General features: G+C 43.8%; 1 protein-coding gene across 1 annotated transcript in view; it reads right to left on the bottom strand.

The window, feature by feature from the left end:
* LOC124775809 (transforming growth factor-beta-induced protein ig-h3) overlaps positions 1-5,918 on the bottom strand; it is a 311,145-nt gene extending 305,227 nt beyond the window's left edge. The window contains exon 1 of the mRNA XM_047250640.1: positions 5,621-5,918. Within this exon, the coding sequence (XP_047106596.1) occupies positions 5,621-5,819 (199 nt within the window). The 5' untranslated portion in view covers positions 5,820-5,918. The remainder of the gene's footprint in view (positions 1-5,620) is intronic.
* Positions 5,919-21,352: the final 15,434 nt, after the last annotated feature.

Raw genomic sequence — 21,352 nt, 5'->3', positions numbered from 1 at the left:
CCATCCTTCCTCATCCCCCTCCTCCTCATTATCGTAGCATGTCGTCGTCGTCGTCGTCACCAATATCGTTAACGTCACGGTAATGTAAGAGAGGGAGATTTTTTTCTGTGAGCTGTTTGAAAATGGTTGTTTAATAAACGTGGTCCATATTTCTACACGAGGTAGTATGGATAAAAACTAGAAGAAACGTCCCTGTAATGATATGTTCGGAAAAAAATATCTTTTGCGATAAGGCTCATTCTTGTCCTCTCATTCGAATCTGTCTGTTACGTGGAAGCCGACACTGTAGGCAGTGCTGCGTGTGGTTACAACGCATCCTGACACTTCCTCCGCAGCGAATGATGCATTGTTTCAAATACCCCTGCCTCCGTTCGAGTTGCGCCACATGCATTGGTCACACGCTCCTGCAACGTCTGCAGTCCGTCGATGGGCTGGGCATGCGCCAATTCCTTTAAATGCCCTCACAATCAGAAAACTAAAGCATTCAGGTCCGCCGAAGGGGAGGGACATCCTCGGGCAGCCCATCGCCCATCGAATGTTGCACAGAGGTACGGCGGCATGATCAGCGGAAAATGGTGTGGTGCCCCGCCGTGTATAAACCTCAGTCGTTTTCTTTCAGCAAGATTTACGTTCTCCAGCAGCGTTGGTAATTCATTGCACACATCTATGAGACACATCGCCTACTAATGTATCTGCAAAGTGTACGGTCCTAAGAGTATTACCGACAATTCCTGCCCATACGTTGACGCTGAAGTTTCACTTCCTTTGATTGCTCGAGAATTTACGGACGCCAATGGCCATCTTCAGGTTCTAAAACAGCTGCCGTGTTTCATTCTAACCACTGAGGAAACCAGTGACAACATATGTGATGCTTGAGCGGCTTCTGTGCAAAATGTGGATATAGAACTGCATAATATATGTAATTAATTGAAAAAAAAAAGTAGCCTGTGGTACATGGTATGCTTTCTGCTTAAAGACCAAGTGTTCAAAGATGTGCTATTACTTCCATTAACTCCAACCTGTACGAGCAGATCATTTTGTACGTCAGGAAGAATAAAACTTTTAGCAGATTTAAGGGCACTTAACTGGAAATAAACAAAAATGGTATCTATACATAAAACGAACAGAACTGCGTCCGCTAGCTTCTTTCTGGCCACTGCAAATACAAGTACATTTTAAGATCTGATTTTTTTCGTAACATTAACTTGTAAGATGCAACAGACACCTACACCCTACCGAGCCCACGTTATTAAATTCTTGGGCAATACAGACTGATCTATGAACGTAAAAACTTTGTTTGACATTCATTCACAGACAGCAGAGAAACAATGTTAATGTCTCAAATTTAATTTGTTTCATGTGTTGTGTGAATTTTGAAGTCACAGATAAGGAGGTTGGACAAACATGCATGCTTGAACATAAATGTAGATACTAGTTAAGGCTACAGGCTGCGCTGATGTATCTGATAACGAATGGCACATGTGCAATATTCTCCATACGTTGCAAATGTCAGTCATGGTCAGTTCTGTTTAGCTGTCAGTGCATTTATCGGTGCTCAGTGCTTTTGAAACTGGCAGATTGTTGGTAATCGTATGGACGGTACATCTGCAATTAAGGTAGCCGCAGGGTTTGGTATTTCAAGAGGCTCCGTATCGAAGGTTTATATCATATAAAGCGAAAACGGTAAACCTTCCTCCTCTAAGTCAAAGAGGAGTTGAAAGTGTTTGTTGAGTGACTGTGACCGAACTCTCATTGAAGAGGATTGTGACGGAAAGTCACTGCAGAACTGAACGTCGCACTCGTGAACCTTGTCAGCACCAAAATAGCACGAAGGGGTCTCCGCACACACGGAACTGCGGAGCGAGCTGCAAATTCCAGCGCCACTCAACAGTGATGCTAATACTCGTAACAGGAAGACGTGGTCCCGAAGAGTCTTGCTTCACGCTGTTCCCAAGAGTGAAAAATGGCGCGCGTTCGGTGACGATTTGGGCGCCTATACCGTGGTATTCCATAGTTAATCTGGAAGGTTGCACTAGAGCCAAGAATCATACGATCATTTTAGTAGATGAGGTACGAGGGCAGTTCAATAAGTAATGCAACACATTTTTTTTCTGAAACAGGGGTTGTTTTATTCAGCATTGAAATACACCAGGTTATTCCCCAATCTTTTAGCTACACAACACTATTTTTCAACGTAATCTCCATTCAATGCTACGGCCTTACGCCACCTTGAAATGAGGGCCTGTATGCCTGCACGGTACCATTCCACTGGTCGATGTCGGAGCCAACGTCGTACTGCATCAATAACTTCTTCATCATCCGCGTAGTGCCTCCCACGGATTGCGTCCTTCATTGGGCCAAACATATGGAAATCCGACGGTGCGAGATCGGGGCTGTAGGGTGCATGAGGAAGAACAGTCCACTGAAGTTTTGTGAGCTCCTCTCGGGTGCGAAGACTTGTGTGAGGTCTTGCGTTGTCATGAAGAAGGAGAAGTTCGTTCAGATTTTTGTGCCTACGAACACGCTGAAGTCGTTTCTTCAATTTCTGAAGAGTAGCACAATACACTTCAGAGTTGATCGTTTGACCATGGGGAAGAACATCCAACAGAATAACCCCTTCAGCGTCCCAGAAAACTGTAACCATGACTTTACCGGCTGAGGGTATGGCTTTAAACTTTTTCTTGGTAGGGGAGTGGGTGTGGCGCCACTCCACTGATTGCCGTTTTGTTTCAGGTTCGAAGTGATGAACCCATGTTTCATCGCCTGTAACAATCTTTGACAAGAAATTGTCACCCTCAGCCACATGACGAGCAAGCAATTCCGCACAGATGGTTCTCCTTTGCTCTTTATGGTGTTCGGTTAGACAACGAGGGACCCAGCGGGAACAAACCTTTGAATATCCCAACTGGTGAACAATTGTGACAGCACTACCAACAGAGATGTCAAGTTGAGCACTGAGTTGTTTGGTGGTGATCCGTCGATCATCTCGAACGAGTGTGTTCGCACGCTCCGCCATTGCAGGAGTCACAGCTGTGCACGGCCGGCCCGCACGCGGGAGATCAGACAGTCTTGCTTGACCTTGCGGCGATGATGACACACGCTTTGCCCAACGACTCACCGTGCTTTTGTCCACTGCCAGATCACCGTAGACATTCTGCAAGCGCCTATGAATATCTGAGATGCCCTGGTTTTCCGCCAAAAGAAACTCGATCACTGCCCGTTGTTTGCAACGCACATCCGTTACAGACGGCGTTTTAACAGCTCCGTACAGCGCTGCCACCTGTCGGAAGTCAATGAAACTATACGAGACGAAGCGGGAATGTTTGAAAATTTTCCACAAGAAATTTCCGTTTTTTCAACCAAAATTGGCCGAGAAAAAAAATGTGTTGCATTACTTATTGAACTGCCCTCGTACATCCCATGGCACTGTGGTGTTGCGTTCCATCGCTGCAGGATCGCTGATCACACAGCTCGCGTAATCCAGGGCCGTTTCTATCAGCATGGGGCGAGCTGTAGCATCTCGCCTGGCCACCAGTCACCAGACCTCTATATTATTGAGCCTCTGTGGTCTGCTTTGGAGAGAATGGTGCATGATCGCTATCCACCTCTACTATCGTTAACTGATGATGAGGTCCCATACTCCGAGGGGCGTAGGGGACGTTGCGGGAGACCCGCACCGTCGTACTAGACAAGGTCCTAGTGGAGGTGGTTTGCCATTGCCTTCCCCTGACCCCTCCTGGAATCGAACCCGGGACCCCGGTGCGCTGGAAGCGAGAACTCTGCGAAAGACCACGAGCTGCGGACTCTGTTACTGAAGGTGCTACTATTTTGCAGGAAGAAAGGTATAAAGTTGCCTTGAAAATCATACAGGATCTGTTTTTACCCATTTAGAGACGTTTGAAAGTTGATTTGATACCATCGGTTTTCCTACACCGTATTAGGCATGCTAATTATGTTGTGTTTTCGGTGTTTCTTTTTTCCCAGCGTTTTTTCAGTATACTGCTACTCCGTGTGTTGCAGCAGTAACAAACGTCTCTGCTATTGAAACTTCCTGACAGATTAGAAATGTGTAACGAACTGGAAGTCGAGCCAAGATCTTTGCCTTCCGCTTTCCGGGTGTGTCTGGAAGTTACAAAACACCCCGCTGCAGAGCGGAAGATCTGTTCTTCATCGACAGAGCTGTGTGCGAGAGATTGATAAGACGTGTCACTGTCATAGATAGTAGATATCTTTCCAACACACCTCAGCGCAATAGCCTTCTAGACGTTCAGTGCTTCTACCACATCATTTTGGGTGTTGTCACCTGAAAGTATGGTTTTTTACAGCAGCTGTTGTAGTGTTGAAATGTCGAAAGCTGATGCAGCTCGGTATACAATTTTGTAACTTATTTCAATACACAAATGATCGCATTTGTGTATTTTTATTTGTAGAAGACCGGTTTCGATCTTTTAAGAGATCATCTTCCTCCACGCCTGTACAGATGGGCCTGTTCCACGCCAACGGCTCCTACGGTCATCTGGGTCTGTAAGATCTGATGAAGATCTCTTGGAAGATCGAAACCGGTCATCTAAAAGTAAAAACAAACAACTTAAATGCGATCACGACTGTGTGTACTGAAGTAAGTTTTAGTATTATAAAGACCGCTGTTTTTGCTGAAATAATAATCCAAAAAATTTTAAATAATTTTGTGCTGTGCAACCACTACATTTGTGAAAATGTACTTTTAAATAGTTTTATTATATAGTTTATGTACTTTGGTGGCTGACAGATAATATTCTTTACGGCAATAGGCTATTGACATTTTTCTGTACCACTGTTTTGGCATTTGGTCTCTAAGTGCATCCAAATTACAGTGAACCGTTTTAATGCAGACGCTTTTAATGTGGAGTGTAACAGTGCTTCCCCGCCCCCCTTTCCCCTCCCAACAGATCTTGGTTGTGGTGACAGACTGATCAGTAGCGTAAACTGAGGTCTAGACAAGGATGGGATGTGAGAATTTCATCTTGAGTTGGCAAGACAGTGTATGTGAATGCGAAACAGAAGTTGCCGTAACAGTTTACCGTAACTCGATGTGTACAAGCGCGCCATATTTCGCTCACTTTTCGTGCTAAAATGTAAGTTAATTGCAGAAAAGCTGTGTGAATTAACATTCTGACGAGTAGTTTGGTGCGTATTGTATACGCATATAGTACATTTAGTACCAAAAACGCCATAATATAAATCTTTTCAAATTTTATATCTAGTGTGCCTGAAGACGAATTTGTAAGAAAGTCTGTGTATGTGTGTGTATGTCTATGTGTATCTGTGTGTGTGTGTGTGTGTGTGTGTGTGTGTTTGTGCGCGCGAGAGAGCGCGCGCGCGCCGTTGGTCAGTTCCTGTTTTAATGAATAAATATGCTCTCAGTGTTAATGTTTTGGATATTTCATAAAAGCGCAAAACCTACGTTGAACGTCTTCATCGTATGTCTTCAGGAATGATGCTTACCGGCTCGTAATAAGTTAATACTTGTTCCGAAAAACTGGAGAGTAGTTCGGTGCGAGTAGCTGTTGCGGAAGCCATCAGGAATGCATACGGAACAGGTGTGTGCTAGAATGGAATCTGCATCGCCGCCGCCACTCACCTGACATGTGCACGTTGTCGTCATTGTTGAAGACGAGCCACAGCGAGAAGAACCCGTCGACGCCGTAGCTGGCAGTCAGCTCGCCAGTGATGCCCGACGTGTCGGGCAGTCGCTGCGGCTCGGCGTCTGCAGCGGCCGCTGCCGCCAACCACGCCGCGCCCAGCAGCAGCGCCGTCACCTTCGGAGACCACATACCCATCGCAATCGCCCCTGTACGGTTCCCGCTAGCCCTTTTCTCTGCCAAAGCCCTGCGTGCCAACCGATCGCCTGCCAACCCACGACTGAGCGGCCCGTGCGCGTCCCACTAACTGCTCGGCCGGCCGCGGGCTCGCCAGCGCCGCCACGCGGACCGAGCCGGCAACTAGCGCGGCTGCCGGCAACAATCGATAGCGTGTCGGCTCTCTCGACCGCGACCCGCGCCGCCGCTGTTGTAACCGGAGCCAGCAGCACGCTGCCGGCTGCATGCCGCTTTCACCTGTCAGCCGCGCGTGATTTCACAGGCCGTCACACGCGTATTCGCGCCACGCCACGCCGCGCCGCTCCGCGGAACAACACAGCCTATTCTCGCCGCGCTTTCTTGAGTGGCCTACACACTTCGAGCTTTGGATCAAGGCAGTAAAATATATGCAGTATTCTTGAATTCCGAACAGCATCTGACTCGCAAAAGAAAGTCCCCGTCGCACTCCCCCTCAGATTTAGTGGTAAGATGGCCCAGTGGATAATCCGTCAAAAACTGAACACATTTCAAGCATGAAAATAGAAAGCTGTACTAAACTGTGAAAAAAGAAGCTAAAGCGAACCAGTGAACAGTCCAAGCTCAAGATGTGCAACATCGAGCGAATTTGAAAGGCCGATTCGACACGGATCTCCCCTTCACAGTCCAATACCTTGACCCAGAACCACGATGCTGTGGCTACTCAAATTCGCTCGATATTGCATCTCTTGAGCTTGGACTGTTCACTGTTTCGCTTTAGCTTGTTTTTTCACAGTTCAGTATATCTTTCTGTTTTCATGCTCGATGTATGTTCAGGTTTTGACGGTTATCCACTGGGCCATTTTCCACGGAGTTTTCCTTGTCAGAACCACACATACGATTATTGTCGAAAGTGGATCGTATGGGGTACCAATTGAAATTTGGAACTGGATTGAAGACTTTTTGGTAGGCTTGACGCAGCATGTTACCTTGAACGGAGTGTCGTCGCCAGATGTAGAAATAACTTCCCTAGGGAAGTGCTGCGACCCCTGCTGTTCATGTTGTGTATACTAATTTATTTATTTATTTATTTATTTATTTATTTAACCTGATCATATTAGGGCCATCAGGCTTTCTCCTACATCCGACCAGTGTTTCACACATGCAGCATTTCACACATCAGTGTTACATCATGACAATAGTTTACATAAGAAAATTAGATTACTCTAGTGACAAGATGAATAAAGAGTAATGACTAAGACCTAATAAAGGAAGTGCTGGCAGTATTTTTACAACAGGTGCTATATATACAAATTATGATAAAAGCAATAATAGTAACAGTAAAAAAATCAAATAATAATGATAAACATGAGAAAAATTGGCAATAGTAATGAAGATTTGTGCAGATGCACATTTGTATCTTGGTGTGTAAAGTAGATGTTTACTAGTATAGCGAGTTTTTGGGGAAGGGAGATTTAAGGAGGGGGAAAGAGGGAAGTAATTAGGTGAAGTGCATTCATGTACAGAGGAAGGCATTACTGTTGCTTAAGTAGATGCGTCATTGACTGTTTTTTGAAGCCGGACATGTTTTTAAGTTAACGAGGGAGGTTATTCCAGAGTCGGGTTCCCGCTACTGCAAAGGACTTGGACAAGGTGACGGAGCGATGCAGTGGAACAGAGAGGATTTTATTATGATGGGAACGTGTGTTTCTGTCATGTTGTTCCGACATAAGCGTTAACGACGAGGAGAGATAAGAGGGACAGTGTACATTTATAAGGCAGTAGATGAGATAGAGTGTATGGAAATCACTGCGTTTGTCTGCACGCAGCCAGGACAATTTTGCATATGCTGGTGAAATGTGATCAAAAAGTCGAACGTCACAGATATATCGGACGCAGGCATTCACTACCAGTTCCAGACGTCGCGGATTGACCTTGCTGACAATATTACTGGTAACCTCAGAGTTTCTGCAGATGATGCAGTTATGTATAACGAAGTACTATTTGAAAGAAGCTGCTTAAATATTCAGACAGATCTTGATAAGATTTCAAAGTGGTGCAAAGATTGACAACTTGCTCTAAATGTTCAAAAATGTAAAATTGTGGACTTGACAGGACGAAAAAACGTAATATTCTATGACTTTAATACCAGTCAGTCGGCCGGCCGGTGTGGCCCAGCGGTTCTAGGCGCTTCAGTCTGGAACCGCGCGACCACTACGGTCGCAGCTTCGAATCCTGCCTCGGGCATGGATGTGTGTGATGTCCTTAGGTTAGTTAGGTAAATAGTTCTAAGTCTAGGGGACTGATGGCCTCAGATGTTAAGTCCCATAGTGGTCAGAGACATTTTGTAAGTAGGCTGTTTATGTTTTCTTATTGGCAACGTTACGTAGCGCTCTGTATGAAAATCACTGGCTGTGCTGTGTGCAGTCTGTGGCTAGTTTGCATTGTTGTCTGCCATTGTAGTGTTGGGCAGCGGCAGCTGGATGTGAACAGCACGTAGCGTTGCGCAGTTGGAGGTGAGCCGCCAGCAGTGGTGGATGTGGAGAGAGAAATGGCGAAGTTTTGATATTTGTAAAAATGGATGTTATGAACTCCTATATATATTATGACTTTTGATGATATTAAGGTAAATACATTGTTTGTTCTCTATTAAAATCTTTCATTTCCTGACTATGCCTATCAGTAGTTACTGCCTTCCGTAGTTTGAATCTTTTATTTAGCTGGCAGTAGTGGCGCTCGCTGTATTGCAGTAGTTCGAGTAACGAAGATTTTTGTGAGGTAAGTGATTTGTGAAACGTATAGGTTAATATTAGACAGGGTCATTCTTTTGTAGGGATTATTGAAAGTCAGATTGCGTTGCGCTAAAAAATATTGTGTGTCAGTTAAAGCACAGTCTTGTATAATTCTTCAAAAAGGGGACGTTTCATATGTCGACCCTTAGCCGAGGATACCTCACTGGAATCTTCTGTTTTTTTTCTTGTAGTTTGTGTAATTAGTGTAGCTTTTGTTTATTGCTAGCGCGTAATTGTAGAGAAAATCTCCTTTGTAGTTGCAGTCTTTCATTGTTGTACAGTAAAACAGTTGTGGCATGCATGTAGATGTGCACCAAGTATTTCGCAGCTGCAATTAACTAGATATTATTTTCAGTGTTGTGTTAATGTGTTCTCTTATTGTTGCTCTTCAAATTGTGCTTTTCTGTGTTATCGTGTGAAATATTGTGACAATAATGGCGTGCGAAAAACGTAATACTAGGCTCCAAAGTAAACTGAGAAATAACAGTGAAAACGAAAGCAGTGTGTTAGCGCCACCGAGTAATGAATTAACTGATGTTCAAAGTAGTAATTTGGTAATTGTGCATAGGGAAATGGAGCGGGCCGCAAATAATGGTGTAGACAGTGAAACAGGTAGTGAACAGGGAAGCATTATCGATCGATAGGTCGGCAACAGCTTGCCTCAGGAATCCGAAATGACAGGACACAATCTTGCAAATACTGTAGACTCAGATTTGGGTCCTCACCGTTTCTCAAATAAGTCAAGACACATTTTCTGCTTGTCAAAATGTGAATGTTGCCGGTGCAAATTCACTGCCGAAAAGCACTGAGGAACATGTTTCAGACACCAATGCATTGTTATTACAATTAATACAACAAATGGGACAAACACAGCAAAAGCTTCAAAAGTTAGACACGATGGAACAAAATCAGAGACAAACACAGCAAAAGCTTCAAAAGTTAGACACAATGGAACAAAATCTTCAAAAGTTAGACACCACACTTGAACAAACACGTGAAGATTTAACTACTGAGTTACATAACATTGAATCGAAATGTCAAAAAGTCTGTAATGACGTAAAAACACAAATTTGTGAGCATTTTCAACCTATTTTTTCGCGGCATGAAAATGCACTACAGAATCACGAAGCAGCCATAAAAGAACTGCAAACTATTGTTCATGAAAATCATGAGACCTTGTGGGCTAAAATTGACTCAGTTGCATCTACCGATTCGGTTACGCAACTTGCAAAAACTCAGGAAAACTTGAAGGACACAGTAGATTCGATTTCAACACAAATGGACACTCTGAAACTTGGTTCAGAAAAACACACTGAGGAAATGTGTTCACTATCGGAGAAAGTAGCCGAACTTTCAGATCAGGTCACTAACTTATCTACAAAGGTAGATGATGATCTGAATGACACAACACCTGTAGCCTTCACTGACACAGAAGAGTATGAACAAATTAGAAAATTCAAACAAAATCAAATCAATACACAGTACAAAAGAGAAATCCGGGAAGCACAAGATCAGTTGACGCAGGTTATACAAGAATTACATATTTCAGAGGACACTCGCGCTCCAGTACGGGAAGAGGGACATAGAAATACGGAACAACCACAAAATAATAACACAGGACACTTCGGAAATTATGAAAGAAATTGGCAAGGCGCATTGGATTTTGAGATGGAACCGCCGACACGACGTAACAATGACCGATATGCTACTCGCCGACACGATGATTTTGACTATAAGCTGTTCATTACTACACGTAAATTCAAAACATTTAAGAATTCTGGCAACGACATTCATCCACAAGCATGGCTCCAAGGGGACGTTTCAATTTGAACCATTTGATTTGAAGATCATCGTGTTCGGCGTATGGCTCTGGAGAATCGTACTGCACCTGGGACAGCAACTGAAGCAGCAGTTTTACAAATCGGTTACTTCAGGGACAGCTTCTAGCTAGACACTCTTTAGTGTGCTTTCCACTGAGTCCATACCTTCGCAACTTCAGTGCTGTCAAGCGAGAGCTCATTGGAGGGTAAGGTGAAGAACTGTTGTGTTTTCTGATGATGCTGGTTCTGCCTCGACGCCAGTGATGACCGTGTGTTGGTTGGAATGAGGCCAACTGAGGACCTGTAACCTGCCTGTCTGTGTGCTAGACGCACCGATCCTACACCTGGAGCCGGCCGGAGTGGCCGTGCGGTTCTAGGCGCTACAGTCAGGAGCCGAGCGACCGCTACGGAGGCAGCTTCGAATCCTGCCTCCGACATGGATGTGTGTGATGTCCTTAGGTTAGTTAGGTTTAATTAGTTCTAAGTTCTAGGCGGCTGATGACCTCAGAAGGTAAGTCGCATAGTGCTCAGAGCCATTTGAACCATTACACCTGGAGTTATGGTCTGGGGGTTGAGGTACCGTATGACATCAGGACCACTCTCGTGGTGGTCCCACGCACCCTGACTGCAAAACTGTGCCGACGCACCTGCAGTATTGCCAGTATTGAAAACCATTCCAAGAGGTGTTTTCCAACAGGATAACGCTCGCCCACATACCACTGTTGTAACCCAACATGCTCTACAGAGTGCCGACATGTTGCCTTGGCCTGCTGCATCACGACATCTGTCTCAAAACGAGCACATAGTATGGGATGTCATCGGACGACAACTCTAGCGTCATTCACAAACAGCATTAAGTGTCCCGGTATTGATCTACGAAGTGCAACAGCCATGGAACTCTATCGCACGATCTGACATCCGGCACCTGTACAACACAATGCGTACACGTTTGCATGATTGCATTCAACATTTTTACGGTTACCCGAGCTGTAAATGTACCAGCATTTTGCATTTGCAATGGTTTTTCTCGCGCTTCCATTAACCTATGATTTGCAAAGTTATTCACTTAGATACGTTACCTATTTACAATTTTTACAGAAACCAGATGGCAGTTACAAGAGTCAAGGGGCATGAAAGGGAAGCAGTGGTTGGCAAGGGAGTGAGACAGGGTTGTAGCCTCTCCCCGATGTTATTCAATCTGTGTATTGAGCAAGCAGTAAAGGAAACAAAAGAAAAATTAGGAGTATGTATTAAAATCCATGGAGAAGCTGAACGGAATGGACAGTGTCTTGAAAGGAGGATATAAGATGAACATCAACAAAAGCAAAACGAGGATAATGGAATGTAGTCGAATTAAGTCGGGTGATGCTGAGGGAATTAGATTAGGAAATGAGACACTTAAAGTAGTAAAGGAGTTTTGCTATTTTGGGAGCAAAATAACTGATGATGGTCGAAGTAGAGAGGATATAAAATGTAGACTGGCAATGGCAAGGAAAGCGTTTCTGAAGGAGAGAAATTTGTTAACATCGAGTATAGATTAAAGTGCCAGGAAGTCGTTTCTGAAAGTATTTGTATGAAGTGCAGCCACATATGGAAGTGAAACATGGACGATAAATAGTTTGGACAAGAAGAGAATAGAAGCGTTTGAAATGTGGTGCTACAGAAGAGTGCTGAAGATTAGATGGGTAGATCACATAACTAATTAGAAGGTATTGAATAGAATTGCGGAGTAGAGGAGTCTGTGGCACAACTTGACTAGAAGAAGGGATCGGTTGGTAGGACATGTTCTGAGGCATAAAGGGATCACAAATTTAGCATTGGAGGGCAGCGTGGAGGGTAAAAATCGTAGAGGCAGACCAAGAGATGAATACGCTAAACAGATACAGAAGGATGTAGGTTGCAGTAGGTACTGGGAGATGAAGAAGCTTGCACAGGATAAAGTAGCACGAAGAACTGCATCAAACCAGTCTCTGGACTGAAGACCACAACAACAACAACATATTACCTAGACAAATGTATTCCCGAAATATCATGCCGGCCGGTGTAGTCGAGCGATCCTAGGCGCTTCAGCCTGGAACCGCGCGACCGCTACGGTCGCAGGTTCGAATCATGCCTTGGGCGTGGATGTGTGTAATGTCCTTAGATTAGTTAGGTTTAAGTAATTCTAAGTCTAGGGGACTGATGACCTCAGATGCTAAGTCCCATAGTGCTCAGAGCCATTTGAACCGAAATTTCATTATTCTGCATTAATTATTTTTTTCCGTCAGTGTATGTTGGTGCAGAAACGTGGTCACGGAGTCATCTCTGTTGGTATCAGAATAATGGCCCCAAACTCATCTACGATAAACAAGTTCCTCACATTTATCGAACTGCATCGTCTTTCTTCCAAGGGTTCCCACTCAAATTCCCTGAGCATTTCTATTACACTTTCCTATGGTATGCATGATCCTAGCAGCACATTTCTGAATTCGTTCGTTGCCTGTTGTCATATATACTTGATAAGGACTCCAAACTCTGAAGCAATGTTCTAGAACTTATCGTACAAGCCTCTTGGGTGCGATTTCGTTTGCAGATGTTCCACTGTTGCCCAGGACGCTCGTCGTAAATCTAAGCCATGCATTCGACTTTCCTAATACTGATTTTACATGATCGTCCCAGTTCATATCAGTTCTAAATACTTATTCTATGTAACGTGCTCAAGATGTTCACCACTCTTTTGTAATCAGATGGTATGAGGTGCTTTCTCTTTATTATAGGCAATATCTTCATCTAAAGATAGCTGTCTTCATTACTTTCCTTTACTTTGTATGTGACAACGACCATAATGTCACGGCACCGTTTCTTCGGAAACAGTCACAAAACGTATGCAGATCCGTAATGGAAGACCCATTTGATTGGAATATTTAACTGACACCGACGAAAAGGATAAACAGCAGTACCAGTGACCATCGATAGAGTCGACTGCTCCTTATATCCAGTTCGTTAAAGCCACGTCGAAGGAGAGCTGGGGACCAATCTACCACTGCGCATCGACAATTTCTTGTGGCGTCACTCTAGGGCCCCCAGCTCTGAGTACGAATATAGCATCTCCCGTGGAGCAAAACCCCTAGCATAAACATTTTACGACCTGGAAGCGGAGTGAGAAAGTTCACTTTGTAGCAGAAGGCACAATTGTGCTCAAAATGTAGAAAGCTGGCCGTTTCTCCAGAAAGCATTGAAAGCTATAAATAAGCATCTCGAAGATATACTAGGATCCACAGACCTGGCCTTTTGAAAACGTGAGGCATCAATGAAAGTTTTGAACCAGTAAAAAAAAAATGTTTACAACTATGTAAAAACCATCAGCATTGGCTAATATAAATAAACTAAAAGTCAGAAAGAGAACGAAATGGAGTCGATGTAGACCGCTTCATTGGTTACAGAGAGAGATAGAGAGAGTGATGAGACTTTTTTCTGTGGAGGATAGTAGGGCGTAATATATTGATTAACCAGGCAGCGAAAGAAAACTAGTGTTTTGTAAGGAGCAGTTTTATCGGTCGGCGCTTGGAAGATTCGGAACTCAGGCTATCAGATTCATTGAGAGATGCCTAAGACGGCAATACGAATTCTCCTTTAATTAAAATTGGGTCAGACTTCAATGATCATCAGGGGTCTCCGTCGCCAGATTTCCACGCTGCTCCGTCTACTCCATCGACCTGCCATGTCATCTCAGCTGATGCATTGGGGATTTAGGAGTATTTAGATATGATCTGCACTTGGCCACTTGTTGGGGTCGTTGGTTCCGCCAACGATTGATTTTGTAACCACTTCAAACTCCACCTGCAATAGTGTAGTAAGATCGAGCCGCAACCACGAGACGATGTGTAGGGACATTAAAGTCATTTTGTATTAATTCGACTCACGCTTCTTTCTGAAGACTTGTATTTTAACGTCAGTTAGCAGTTTGCTTTCAGCTCCAAGGTATTTGCTTCTGCAGTCCTGCCTGCTTTTAATTAACATCACAACAACCACTGGACATTTTGTGATTACAATTAATTCACTTGATGATTACTAGCACTTCCTTCCTTACCCCTTTGTCAGATATGCCAATGCCTTATTATATTAATGTTGTCATTGATTATAATTTTTTTTCTCAATAATTTTGTCGGGATAAATAATAGTGCTTCATGTCTCATTCAGTAGTCATAAGTCTCCCGATTCATTTATGTTTTGTGGAAGTACCCTTGCATTATGCCTACTCTACGAGCCTCTTCCATTCCTTTCCGTCGAGTTCACTGTTTGTTCAGTTGGTGTTGTTGTTGTTCATCGCAGCTGTTTCCTCCAGGATCTTGTATCGCCACCTTATTCTGGGTCTTCCTCTTCCTCTCGTTCCATCTTTTGTCCTGCTGGATGCTATTCTAGAAAGTCTGTTCTCCATCGTTCTTGCGCACATCCGTTGTTACTTTCGTTTCTATGGTTCATGCGGCGTCCAGTATAACTTTCTGGTTTCTATTAGTCGAAGATTCCTCGGGCCAGTCAGATATTTGCGAAGACACTTCGTATGATAGTGTCTCGAGTACTAGTACACGATGTAGTACAGTGTTAAACACCCTAGGTAAATCTAGACAGACGCAGCCTACATATTCACTTGACTCTGATGTCATGTGTGAATAATGCAAGCTGTGTTGCACAAGAGTGGATTTTTTTTCTGAATACGTTTCTGAGAAGCCTGGTTTCCCCCAGGAAAGCTGTAGATGTGTTTCTTCTTTCTACGCAAAAAGCGGATCTAAAGTTAATTATTTTCTTCACTACACTATCATTGTAGTATTTTTGTTGGAGAATGGTGATCTTATATAGATGAAGAGCTGAGCACTGCTTTTTATCGGACGAAAAGTAACAAAGCTGTAGGCTTCGATGACACGAGCTCAGAGAAAATAAAGAACTTTAGCCCTGTCACTATCAACTGTATTTTGAACATAATGAACAGTTGTATTGCTAGAATGGTAATCCCAAAGACCTGGCGAAAGGCAGAAGTCGTGGCACTGCTTAAAACAGGCAAAGAACTGAACAACACTTAGAATTTCAGAACTGTATCACTTCTGTGGTTTCTGTTTAAAGTTCTGGAGAGGATGGTTTTGAATCGAATTTGTGATTTTGTCGACAAGAAAATGATTTAAGAACAGTGAGGTTTCAGACCAGGAAAGTAGTGTATTAGTCAGATAATTTAACCCGGCACACCGAGGAAGAGTATGAAGGAAAGCAGACTATAGGACTTGACATTATCGATCTTAAAATTGCTTATAATACCATAAATCATAAGAAATTAACGAAATAGGCTGTACAAAATTAAGGACTAACGACCGACGCAGTTTATTCAGTGGCTTCTGCAGAACAGACGATTTCTTGTCACTCTACATTACACAAAGAGTCGATGGAGAGTGCAGAAGAATGGCCTTTCCGAGGGAAGTGTGCTGATTCCAATATTTTGTAACATATATACCAATGATTAGCCACTTAACAATGGAACCCGGTCATTCATCTATGCAGATGTCGCAGCTGTCGTTTGGAGGGAAGGGGCATTTGAAGAAGCAGAATTCAAGCTAACATACGCTCTCGAAAAAATTGCTGTCTACTCTAACAACGAACACTTGAAACCCAATCTGGATAAAACTCAAGTGTGTGCGTTGTACCATCTCAAAGGAAAGAAGACTGGGTTTGACGTCCTGTCGACATCGAGGCCATTAGAGATGGGGCACAAGCTGATTATGTGAACGACTGGGAAGGAAATCGGCCTTGCCTTTTCAAAGGAACCATCGTGGCATTTGCCTGGAGCGATTTAGGGAAATCACGGGAAACCTAAATCTGGGTGGCCGGACTCGGGTTTGAACAGTCGTCCTCCCAAATGCGAGTCCAGTGTTATAACCACTGTGCCACCTCGTTCGGTCCACCTACGCAATAAGGAGGCAAGAAGAAGCTGAAAGTCACCTGGAAAGGAAGCAATCTTAATAACTTTGTCCTTCCCCCCCCCCCCCCCCCCCCCCCCCTCGATACCTAAAGTTAGAGGTTGGATCGTGCCTTAAGCTACAAACAACAAGCTCCTGCAGACACAAGGTATGCACGAAGAACAATCTTATCCGTAAACTACAAACGCGACAAGGGGAGCGCAACCCAACACCCCCCTTGCTCTGTGTTTCTCTGCTGCGGAGTGCGCCACGCCAGTCTGGAGAAACGCTGCACACGCTAACCAAGCTGATACGGCTCATCATAGGACAAGGTACATAGTCACCGGGTGCCTAAGACCAGTCCCGGTCAAAATGATATTTTCACTCATGGTAATAGCATCTCCAGATGTAAGAAGACAAGTAGCAGTAGAGAATAAAAACAAGGTAGCATTACAGATCCTCTGCTATTCTTCATCTATATAAACGATTTGGGGGACTAACTAAGCAGCCATCTTAAATTATTTTCAGAAGATGCTGTTGTTTATCGTCTAGTAAGTTCATCAGAAGATCAAAACTAATTGCAAAACGATTTAGATATCTGTATGGTGCACAAATCGGCAGTTGACCGTTAATAATGAAAAGTGCGAGGTCATCCACATGAGTGCTAAAAGAAACTGTTGAACTTCGGTTACACGATAAATCAATTGAATCTAAAGACAGTAAATTCAACTAAATACCTAGTAATTACGATTACGAACAATTTAAATTGGAAAGAACATATAGAAAATGTTGTGAGGAAGCGAATGAAAGAATGAGTTTTCTTGGCACAACACTTAGGAAATGCAACAGCTATACTAAAGGGACTGTCTACACTACACTTGTCTATTCTTTTTTGGAGTACTGATGCGCGTTGGGTTGACCCTTGCCAAGACAGGATTAACGGAGTACATCGACAGAGTTCAAAGAAAGGCAGCACGTTTTGTACTAACGAGAAATAAAGGAGAGTGTGCCACGGACATGATACAGGATTTGGGGTGGGCATCATTAAAACAAAGGCCCTCGTCGAGATGGTATCTTTTCATCTTCTCAGTCACCAACTTTCTCCTCCGAATACGAAAATATTTTGTTGATTCCGATCTACATAGGGAGAAAGGATCGTTATGGTAAAGTAAGGGAAATCAGAGCTCGCATGGAAAGATAAAGGTGCTCGTTTTTTCCGCGCGCTATTCGAGAGTGCAATCATAGAGAATTATTGTGACGATGGTTCGATAAAACCTCTGCCAGGTATTTAAGTGTGATCTGCAGAGTATCGATGTAGATGTAGATGTGGTAGTAGAAGCAAGAAACAAATCCATGACATCCATTGTTCGAAACTCACGCTTGACCACCACGACTGCAATCCAGAAAAATCTTCCTAGGTACAACAATACCAGTTCCAGCTTCAGCACAAGCCCGCCAGACTGACCTGTGGAGAACAATGTCTCCTGTAGCATCATGGAGAGCAAAAGCGAAGATACCATCAGGCTGCCATATCCAATGCGGGACCTGGGAGACCCTCAACAGATTGAGAACAGGGGTGACTTGATGGAAGACTAATTTTAAGAAGTGGGGTATCAGTGAAGATGAATTTTGTCAATGTGAGGCAAGGCAGGACTATGAACCCTGTAACACGGAAGACTTGTTTGGGGCGTATGACTGCGTCATCCTCTCTGCTGAACATTGGACTCACGAAGTACGAAATTCTCTGCGTGTAATATTATATTGCAGTCTTAAATTATATTGTGTTTCTGTGTCCTTTGGATCCGGATAAATGAAATAAAAGCACTATACTATGACGAGTCACATCTACGCAGACGCTTCTCCTGAGGAATGGAATCTGATGTACATTCTGTATGCCACAGATCGAGATTCCGGTACCCCTCAATAGTAAAAAAAGCACCATTTTGTCTCTTTCTGTTCCCGTGGAAGTTATGACAGCAATAGGTTGACATTCAGGTTTGCGGCAACGGTGCGAACTGTACGATTGCGGGAGAGAACTGCGCAGGTCATTGTCACAAAAAACGTATGTCTCGTGCAGGTGAACCGCATGTCTGAACTGCGCAGTTGTATCCAGTACTTCTACATTTTATGGTTCAGACAGGACATTTGATAAACTGCGCAGTTTAACTGAACGTGTTGTCACGAGTAAAATTCACGCTTACTCCACTAGCGTGCTCGCGAAAACATCAGCTGCTATGTACTTGCGATGGCATCAACAGAAATACATCCAAGAGGAGTGGGCTTGGGGGGAGGGGGGTGGGAGGGTTGCAAATTTTAAATGTACAAATTTTTTTAAAAGATGTGGCATTATTAACAGTGAACACTAAGGCGGGTATAAAATTAGGTGGTATAGCATTGTTGGCTGGGAGACCTCGAAAGGCGGGTTTAAGCTAGTAATTGAGGAAGGTCTTTCTGTCTTTCGCGCACAGTGGCACCTTTCTATCGTAAAGTGTGAGATCGTGTGTCTAAGTGTTTCTGATTAGTGTAGGTGGCTGTAAAGGGTCAGCGTAATGCGGTGTCATGTTTGTGTTGTGTGATGACGAGAGAAGGGAGAGGGTGACATCCGGTGCCGGCTCACAGCCTACTCTACTCTAATAGCACCAAGGGTGCCGCCGAGCTTGACATTCCCAACCGACGGACGGATGACTATCAGGCCCACCTGACGTGACTCCACGTGACACCGCACAGAGATCTGAAACTTAATCCAGGACACTGGCGCAAAGTCTGCCGACTACATCTCCTCGCCTTTGTCATAAAAGCAAAGGGAAATGAGTGAATTGCAGCTGGCCACATAATATGTTGCTAAACTTCGGTTATCTTACGAGAACCGCTGTTTCCATCGAAGCAAGGCCATTGGTATCGAACTCCTAAAATAAACTCCGTCCGAACAGGCCTCGGACGGCCCAACAGTTCCCACTGGGCGCCTTTTCATCCTCAGCAGGCATGGTGAAGTGGGTAAAAATACAGGAGGCGGTATCGTGTCAGTAATCATGGACCCTCAAACCGTTTGGCAGATAATTGCGCGTGTGTAATTACGAGTCACCACTGACTTCAGTATGAAACGCTGTCCTACGAGATGTTATCCACTAGTCCCCGAAACCAGAATTTTCTGCACAAATGGTTACGAGTACGGTGAAATGCCTCTTGGCGTCCTCCCACATGTTGTTGTGGTCTTCAGTCCTGAGACTGGTTTGATGCAGCTCTCCATGCTACTCTATCCTGTGCAAGCTTTTTCATCTCCCAGTACCTACTGCAACCTACATCCTTCTGAATCTGCTTAGTGTATTCATCTCTTGGTCTCCCTCTACGATTTTTACCCTCCACGCTGCCCTCCAATGCTAAATTTGTGATCCCTTGATGCCTCAAAACATGTCCTACCAACCGATCCCTCCTTCTAGTCAAGTTGTGCCACAAACTTCTCTTCTCCCCAATCCTATTCAATACTTCCTCATTAGTTATGTGATATACCCATCTAATCTTCAGCATTCTTCTGTAGCACCACATTTCGAAAGCTTCTATTCTCTTCTTGTCCAAACTATTTATCGTCCATGTTTCACTTCCATACATGGCTACACTCCATACGAATACTTTCAGAAATGACTTCCTGACACTTAAATCTATACTCGATGTTAACAAACTTCTCTTTTTCAGAAACGCTTTCCTTGCCATTGCCAGCCTACATTTTATATCCTCTCTACTTCGACCATCATCAGTTATTTTGCTCCCCAAATAGCAAAACTCCTTTACTACTTTAAGTGCCTCATTTCCTAATCTAATTCCCTCAGCATCACCCGACTTAATTAGACTACATTCCATTATCCTTGTTTTGCTTTTGTTGATGTTCATCTTATATCCTCCTTTCAGGACACTGTCCATTCCATTCAACTGCTCTTCCAAGTCCTTTGCTGTCTCTGACAGAATTACAATGTCATCGGCGAACCTCAAAGTTTTTATTTCTTCTCCATGAATTTTAATACCTACTCCGAATTTTTCTTTTGTTTCCTTTACTGCTTGCTCAATATACAGATTGAACAACATCGGGGAGAGGCTACAACCCTGTCTTACTCCCTTCCCAACCACTGCTTCCCTTTCATGTCCCTCGACTCTTATAACTGCCATCTGGTTTCTGTACAAATTGTAAATAGCCTTTCGCTCCCTGTATTTTACCCCTGCCACCTTTAGAATTTGAAAGAGAGTATTCCAGTCAACATTGTCAAAAGCTTTCTCTAAATCTACAAATGCTAGAAACGTAGGTTTGCCTTTCCTTAATCTTTCTTCTAAGATAAGTCGTAAGGTCAGTATTGCCTCACGTGTTCCAGTGTTTCTACGGAATCCAAACTGATCTTCCCCGAGGTTGGCTTCTACTAGTTTTTCCATTCGTCTGTAAAGAATTCGTGTTAGTATTTTGCAGCTGTGACTTATTAAGCTGATAGTTCGGTAATTTTCACATCTGTCAACACCTGCTTTCTTTGGGATTGGAATTATTATATTCTTCTTGAAGTCTGAGGGTATTTCGCCTGTTTCATACATCTTGCTCACCAGATGGTAGAGTTTTGTCAGGACTGGCTCTCCCACGGCCGTCAGTAGTTCCAATGGAATATTGTCTACTCCGGGGGCCTTGTTTCGACTCAGGTCTTTCAGAGCTCTGTCAAACTCTTCACGCAGTATCATATCTCCCATTTCATCTTCATCTACATCCTCTTCCATTTCCATAATATTGTCCTCAAGTACATCGCCCTTGTATAGACCCTCTATATACTCCTTCCACCTTTCTGCTTTCCCTTCTTTGCTTAGAACTGGGTTTCCATCTGAGGTCTTGATATTCATACAAGTCGTTCTCTTATCTCCAAAGGTCTCTTTAATTTTCCTGTAGGCGGTATCTATCTTACCCCTAGTGAGATAGGCCTCTACATCCTTACATTTGTCCTCTAGCCATCCCTGCTTAGCCATTTTGCACTTCCTGTCGA

The sequence above is a fragment of the Schistocerca piceifrons genome, chromosome 2, assembly GCF_021461385.2.
Source record: "Schistocerca piceifrons isolate TAMUIC-IGC-003096 chromosome 2, iqSchPice1.1, whole genome shotgun sequence".
Taxonomy (NCBI): Eukaryota; Metazoa; Arthropoda; class Insecta; order Orthoptera; family Acrididae; genus Schistocerca; species Schistocerca piceifrons.
Note: the sequence above shows the minus strand (reverse complement) of the source record. Positions and strands in the feature narration are given on the sequence as shown.